At 47.8% G+C, this 7,493-nt stretch overlaps 1 protein-coding gene across 2 annotated transcripts; it reads left to right on the top strand.

Annotated features, from left to right (window-relative positions):
- The first annotated feature begins 514 nt into the window (after positions 1-514).
- cd9r (CD9 molecule related) lies at positions 515-6,870 on the top strand. Of its 2 annotated transcripts, none has more exons than XM_072675039.1 (9): positions 515-662; positions 2,163-2,262; positions 2,382-2,478; positions 2,609-2,706; positions 3,272-3,346; positions 3,467-3,568; positions 3,680-3,784; positions 4,505-4,582; positions 6,170-6,870. In XM_072675039.1, the coding sequence occupies exons 2-9, from the start codon at positions 2,197-2,199 to the stop codon at positions 6,260-6,262; spliced, it is 714 nt and encodes a 237-aa protein (XP_072531140.1). In that variant the 5' UTR covers positions 515-662; positions 2,163-2,196; the 3' UTR covers positions 6,263-6,870. The 2 variants fall into 2 exon arrangements, with proteins under 2 accessions (XP_072531140.1, XP_072531139.1); XM_072675038.1 differs by having other exon boundaries at positions 516-662; positions 5,857-6,263.
- The last annotated feature ends 623 nt before the right edge of the window (positions 6,871-7,493 follow it).

Genomic DNA, 7,493 nt, shown 5'->3' with positions numbered 1-7,493 from the left:
TGTGTGTGTGTGTGTGTGTGTGTGTGTGTTGGATGAATGTGTGTGTGTGTGTGTGTGTGTGTGTGTTGGATGAATGTGTGTGTGTGTGTTGGATGAATGTGTGTGTGTGTGTGTGTGTGTTGGATGAATGTGTGTGTGTGTGTTGGATGAATGTGTGTGTGTGTGTGTGTGTTGGATGAATGTGTGTGTGTGTTGGATGAATGTGTGTGTGTGTGTGTGTGTGTGTGTGTGTGTTGGATGAATGTGTGTGTGTGTTGGATGAATGTGTGTGTGTGTGTGTGTGTGTGTGTGTGTGTGTGTGTGTGTGTGTGTGTGTGTTGCAGTCTCTCCGTTTCTCTAAAACTAAAACCGAAACTCTGGGTTTGGATTCTGAAGAAATGAAACTGAAGTGTGGAGAAAGACAACAGTGCTCAGGGCAGGCCAATCAGAGCGGAGCTGCTGGACGGGGGAGAGGTATCGACCAATTGGAGCACAGAGGGGGCGGGGCATGTATTGTGTAGTGGAAGTATACAGTAGATAAGCTGTAGTCAGAACATCGCAGCATACAGGCCTGGATACACACTCTCACACACTCTCACTCTCTCTCACACTCACTCTCACTCTCTCTCACACTCACTCTCACACTCTCTGCGAGAGTTTAACACACTGAAGACCATCATCCGGTAAGTATCTGTGTGTGTGTGTGTGTGTGTGTGTGTGTGTGTGTGTGGGGGGGGGGGGGGGGGGGGCTGTCTGGTGTGTTCGGTAAGTGGTGTTAACTGCGAATATGCGGCTACCAGAGAACCTCATTACCCGCAGTATTAACCAATGGTGAAGAACCAGGTCCGAACAGGTCCGAACAGGTCCGAACACCCCAGGCTTTAGTTTCGCTTTTGCGGAAAACGGCGCTGATTGGCTGCTACAGAGAGCAGGCTGAGAGCATCCTCCATCAGTCCCGCAGTGGAAAAGCAGCAGACGGGCAGCTTTAATAAGCGTGTGTAGAAGTGAGAGCTAATCTGACCGAAATCTTTCAGAAAACGGACGAAATGTCTTTAGAACAGTGAAGATAAAGAAGACCGAAGGGGAGGAGCGGCTGTGGGTCACAGTGCTGCACTGTAGGCTGACGCTAACCAGAGCTCATCTGACAGGATTTCCTTGATCACTGACTGAACTGACTGAAACCCTCAGGCCAGTAAAGGAAGCAGGTCAACCACAGCTGCCAGATGTGCGCGAGAGCAGAGAGTGCTGGAGGCTAGGGAGGGAATTATTTGGTGAACTGTCTGCTGTGTGAGTGGGTTTGGCCTTCCTGCTGCAACTTGCCTGATCTGAACACGCACACGCACACGCACACACACACACACACGTCATGAAAATTTGTTGGCAGGTCACTTTGTGTCTCGTAGAAGCATAAAAATGAGGCAGTCCAGCTTCAGGGTGTTCTGCTGCCCCTCAGCGCTGTAGCTCTGAAACAGCTGGACCCACAGCAGCTCTGTGTTCTACAGCCTGAGCTGTATCAAAAACCAGACACACACTGATACACTGCAGCAGCACGGTATGTCTACAGACGCCACTTTGCTGAGAGCCACGTTTTTTATGTTGTCCTCCAGACAAAACTAAAATCTGCCCGTCAGCGTCCCCCGCTTTCTGCCTCTGTCCTCTTAACCAGTCTGTAAAGGGTCCACTGAAACGGACTCACTCTAATTAACTCACTCCTACACAATAGCACTCCCTTTTACACTCACTTATTCCTGTTCTTTAGCACTGCTACACTTCTACACATCTACACTTCTACACATTCACACAGAATTCTATACTCACTTCTACACTAGGTTATACACTCACTTGTACACTGGTGGCACTTAAAAAAGGACTCGTCTGCTTCACTCAGGCACGGCTTTGCATCAAGAGGCATAAATTCATCATACAGATTCATTTAGAGAACATAATTCATAAAGCTAGAGATGAAAGAACCTGCCAACCTGATAACAGCTGTGTTCTCAAGAACATGCAGAGGAAGCAGCCTGAGTACAGAGGAGACTGCAGAGGTCTGATCCACTGCCAATCAGAGATCTGACTGAGCATCAAATGTTTGGTGATATGTGTGGGTGGGTGGGGAGGGTGACGTATCTGCACCCACCTCTGATAATGAGGCCACTGTTCCTGAGTGTTTCTCTCTGTTCCAGGTGTTCTCAAGGATAAACAGGAAGTGAGGCAATCATGGCTCTGGGTGGATGTGGACAGGTGTGCAAAGTCCTGCTGGTCCTGTTAAATCTGCTGTTCGTGGTTAGTAGCCTGTTAGCCAGACAGTTTTACTTTCTTAACCCAAATTCTCTGCCATTGCTCTGTAGTCACTGTAACACTGCAGTGACCCCGCCCCCGTTCTCTCTCTGTCTCTCACCCAGCTGGTTGGCATGGCATTATTCTGTGGGGGGTTATATCTGAGGTTCAGTGCTGAAGGTCCTCTCAACATGGACTTGAAGACTGAGCACTTTGTTGTTGGTGAGTTGCTGTGTTTATCAGTAAAAGAGTGAATGTTGGAACTGTGGTTCCTCATTTCCTCAGAGAGTCTAGAACACTGGTTCCCTTTTTATTCTCTCTCTCTCTCTCTCTCTCTCTCTCTCTCTCACAGTGGTGTCGGTTCTGATGGCGGCAGGAGCTGTGGTTCTGATCACTGCTGCTGTTGGAGATTACGGTTCCTGCAGTGAAAATAAAACAGCACTGGGTGTGGTGAGGACACACACACACACACACACACACACACTAAGCAGAGCTACACACTTCTAACAGAAGAAGATATGAGCACTATTACTCAACTTCCAGCAGAGGAGTTAGACTCAGAGGTACCATTAACCCAGTTAGTGTCAAGAGAATGAAGAATGTATGATTGGATGATGGAAGGTAAAATGGTTGGATGATGGAAGGTAGATGGTTGGATGGTTGGATGATGGAAGGTGGATGGTTGGATGGTTGGATGATGGAAGGTGGATGGTCGGATGGTTGGATGACGGAAGGTGGATGGTTGGATGATGGAAGGTGGATGGTCGGATGGTTGGATGACGGAAGGTGGATGGTTGGATGATGGAAGGTGGATGGTCGGATGGTTGGATGACGAAAGGTGGATGGTTGGAGATGGAACGTGGATTGTTGAATGATGGCTGGTTGGATGATGGAAGGTGGATGGTTGGATGACGGATAGTTGGATGACGGATAGTTGGATGACGGATGGTTGGATGACTAGGGTTAGGGTTAGAGATGTATGCGAGTTAAGCTTGTCTCTTTTGATGTGTCTCAGTACTGCAGCCTGCTGACCTTTCTAGCTACACTGACCATCATCGCTGGCGTCCTTTCCTTCGTTTACATCAGAGAGGTATATCGCACACACACACACACACACACACGTTACTTGTACTTATCATGTGCATGTTTTTTTTGCTGACTGCCTTTATGATGTCATAATGTTTTTGTGTGTATGTGTGTGTATTTTCAGTTCTCCAACCATGTGGGTGAGTTCTACGCCACTGTGTACGCCCAGTACCTCATCAAGAAAGACGGGATCCGTGCCGTCATCCTCCGACTGTTCCACAACACTGTACAAGCCTTATACACATGCTCACACACATTCACACATGTGCACACACACACACACTGCTGTTCAACCCTGCTGAGGTGTAAGAGCCTGTGTGTGTGTGTGTGTGTATAGTTTGACTGCTGTGGGTTAGGAGGGCCGCTGCAGACGATCATGCAGGAGACGGACACCTGCCCTCAGAGATACTCACTGCTAGGAATATCCATCTCCACATCTGCTGTAAGTCCCCACACACACTCACACACTCTCTCAAAAACATTGTATATAGTATAGCGGAATTATAATGGAAGGCTGCAGCAGAGTCGTCCATGCAGTCGGAACAAAATCCTGGGGTGGATGTTTCCTTTGGTTTGGAGGACGATTCGTTTCTGTGTTTGAAGCATAGCGCTGATGTTCCACCTCAATAGAAACACATCTGTGAGGACAGATTCAGACCTCTGCACCCAGATGAAGAGAACCTGACCCATGAGGAGGGGAAAAGAGAGGTGTGTGAGCCTCAGCATTGTTGAAGTCTGATGATGAACATCAGTAAAACGATCTCAGGAACACTCTGGAGGTGTTGCTGCACTGCGGAGATCAGAGACCACATTCAGCCTCAGTATCTGTGTCTCACACTACAACAGAACTTGGACTGACTGAGAAACGCCCTCCTGAAGCACAGCTACACCACTGACACCCACGTCTACATGCCCACCCTAAGCTCAGTTGCATAGTTATACCACTACCACTTATTTGCATGCTTTCCCCATGGCCACAGTATCCATGCTGCAGTGCTGTGACTGTGTTGTGGTTGAGATGAAGATGTAAAAAGAGGTTGTAAGTGTGTGTCCGCCACATTTCTGACCAATCGGAAAACATGGTAAACACACACTTGTGCTGTTTGAAGTGCTTCAGAACCTGCTGAGTGAAAACTTCTCATACCAAGCTATCTGTGTGTAGAGCTGCGTGACTGAGATCCTGGCTGACCTGCAGGCGTCTTCAGTGCTGGGAGTGTTTCTGGGCTTCGCTGGTGTCATGGTGAGTAACACACACACTCACAGTGACAGGTCTACCACTCCACTCCATCATCTCGTTGCAGAGGCGGACTGGGACCAAAAACACTGTATGCTTTGAGATCCACTGACCTGCAAGTTCCACCTCCAACCCAGTCTGACTCTCCTCACCTGGCAAATCAGGTGTCCAGAAAGGCCAATTAGGGGTGGAGCAAACATCTCTGCAGGATGGTAGATCTCCAGATAAGACACTGGAACGGATCTCTCCTTGTTAATCCCAGGATGCATTGTGTTACAGTTATATAGAGTGCCAGCAGCAATCATTAGGGTCCAAGCACTCTCCCCATATGCAGTTAGTGATATAGAGGACAGTGATCAGGTGAGAGCATAAGGGGAGGAGCTTACATTTGCAGGAAGGTAGATCTTCAGGTAGACCACTGGAATGGATCTCCTGATTGATCGGGTTACAGATCAATACAGTTCCAGTGGCATTTTGTGGGGTCCAAGCACCTTTTCCTCAGCTGCAGTTAGTGTCATAGAGGACAATGATCAGATGAATAATTTAATTCATTGATCGTAATACCAAAACATGGTTCTACAGAGTTTCTGCTGCAGAACAGGTACACCATGATACAGTAGTCCAAGGACACGATACAGGGTCCAGAGACAATAAGTACAATAAGGACAAAAATGTGCAGATGTGTGCAGATGTTTGCATGTAGGCTGGGTGACTGGTGTCCAGACTAAGTGACTATACTAACAGTAAACTGGAGTAAATCTGTAGAGCAGGGATAAACTGTGTGTGTACTTGAGGAGTAAAACAGGACGTTCAGGAGTGTATGCCGAGGTAGTCAGGTGTAGTAAACAGCATCATGTTTGTAAACAGAGCGTTCAGGTAGAGAGAACAGAAGAATCCATCAGGTGGATGGATTAGGCATGGTGCGAACACCTCTGCAGGACAGTAGTTCTCCAGAAACACTGGAATGAATTTTTTCAGGCTAATTCCTGGTTGGATTGTGTTGGAGCTGAATACAGTACAGCTGCCAGTGGCAATCTGCGGGGTCCAAGCACCCTCCCCTCCCCCCATCTGCAGCGAGTATCGTAGCACCCCCAAGTGATTACATGTTTTGTGACCAGTCTGTCTCTGTGTGACAGAGCTAAGATTTATTTTATTCCCCCCCCTCCCTCCCTCCCTCCCTCTCTCTCTCTCTCTCTCTCTCTCCCTCCCTCTCTGTCTCTCTCTCTCTCTCTCTCCCTCCCTCTCTCTCTCACTCTCTCTCTCTCTCTCTCTCTGGACAGATTTTGGCTGTAGCGTTCGCCTCAGCCATCTGGCATCAGTCCTCTCACGCTGTCTCTTCTCCTCCACCCTATGTTCTCCTCACCTCCTCCATTCCTCTCTCCTCCACCACTTCTCCACCCTCCTCTTCTGTTCTCTTCTGCTCTCCTCCCTCCATCACCGATGGTGCTGAGGAGGTCTGACCGATTTCATCACCACCTGCTTCTACATCTGCTCACTGGTTTATAATCATCCACACCTACACCCCCTCTAACTTTTCCCAGGAAGTATTGAACACCTTCTACATGTCACTCTCTCTTTTTCTCTCTCGGCCAGCTGGTGGCGTTGGGGTGCAGTAGTCTGATGTACTACAATATAAAGAAGAGCATGTATTACTCACAGCCGGCTACCTACACCTACCACTATTGAGCTGCTGCTGAAAAGCCCCACGCCAAGTCTCCTCTTCTTCCTCCTCCTCTTCCTCACCTCCCTTCTTCCTCCACCTCCTCTATTTCTCCATCCAGCAGATTTTTCCACCATCCGTCTAGCTGACTGCACTTTCTGCACCTTCTAGTTTTGGAATGTAAGTTCCACCTTAAATAGTATTAAATAGTACAGCAGTTCCTTTGGAGCGCCCAGTATAACTGCAGCACCAGTTAAGGTGGAACAGACAATTCCAACATAAGAAGCCAACTAAAGCCTGATAGCAAGCTGGAAGGATGCCAAGATGCACATGCCAGTTGCTGAGGAGGACGTCAGTCGTCTTTAGACACACGCGCGCACACACACACACACACACTCACAGTGTACATGCCTGCTCTCACGGTTACCAAAAAAGGGACTCTTAGTGGTTTTGTTTTTAAGCTGAAGCTGCTTCTATAATTTAGCATTTCATATTTTATATTTGAAACTGATGTGTTCTAATAATCTAGTCCACAGTGCTGCTCAAGTTCTGTGGTCTGTTTGTTACATTAGAATGAAAATGAGAAATTGAGTGTTTCTGTGGAGCTCTTTGAGAATAAACAGATCTATGGTTCTGCCTGGTGTCCAGCATCCTTTGGGGAGGGGGAGGGGGAGGGGGAGGGGAAGGGGGCGGGCTCGAATATTAATATTAACCATCATTTCAGTTTTCTGCTGAAGAAGAAGTCTAGGTGAAAATTCACTGAACCTGATTGATCTCTGAGCCCAGATTCAGATGATCAGCCAATATGTGTACTTCTCTACAAGATATGCTAGGCTAATGTTGCTAACAGACACTGGGGTCAGACTGTCACCGGTTTCCTCTCTGTAAGCACGGTGTGATCAATACAGAGGATCAGTTTATATTCCTTCCAACTTTCCACTTGGCTTTCCAGTAGAGTGCAGCACAGAGTCTGACCACCAGAGTGCAGCACTGATGCACATCACACACACACACACACACACTGGTTTTCTCTAAAAACAAAACGTTTGTGTGTGTAAGCAGTGTGACAATTTATTTTTAAATGGATTAATTACTTTTCTGTTCCTGTGCAAAGTAGAGAGAGAGAGAGAGAGAGAGACTTAATAAGCAGGAATAAAACATTAAAAAAGGAAGAGAGATGGAGAGGGAGGGATAGAAGGGGCTAGAGGGGAGGGGCTGGAGAGGGTGGGATAGAAGGGGCTAGAGGGGAGGGGCTGG

The sequence above is a fragment of the Salminus brasiliensis genome, chromosome 3 (genome assembly GCF_030463535.1).
Source record: "Salminus brasiliensis chromosome 3, fSalBra1.hap2, whole genome shotgun sequence".
NCBI lineage: Eukaryota > Metazoa > Chordata > Actinopteri > Characiformes > Bryconidae > Salminus > Salminus brasiliensis.
This window is presented reverse-complemented; position numbering and strand designations above follow the sequence as displayed.

Excerpts from the sequence above, each read along its gene's own strand:
- cd9r (XM_072675038.1), top strand. The coding sequence starts at position 2,197 with ATGGCTCTGGGTGGATGTGGACAGGTGTGCAAAGTCCTGCTGGTCCTG. Across the intron at positions 2,707-3,271 it reads ATAAAACAGCACTGGGTGTG|TACTGCAGCCTGCTGACCTT; the intron begins GTGAGGACACAC and ends GATGTGTCTCAG. Across the intron at positions 3,785-4,504 it reads TATCCATCTCCACATCTGCT|AGCTGCGTGACTGAGATCCT; the intron begins GTAAGTCCCCAC and ends ATCTGTGTGTAG.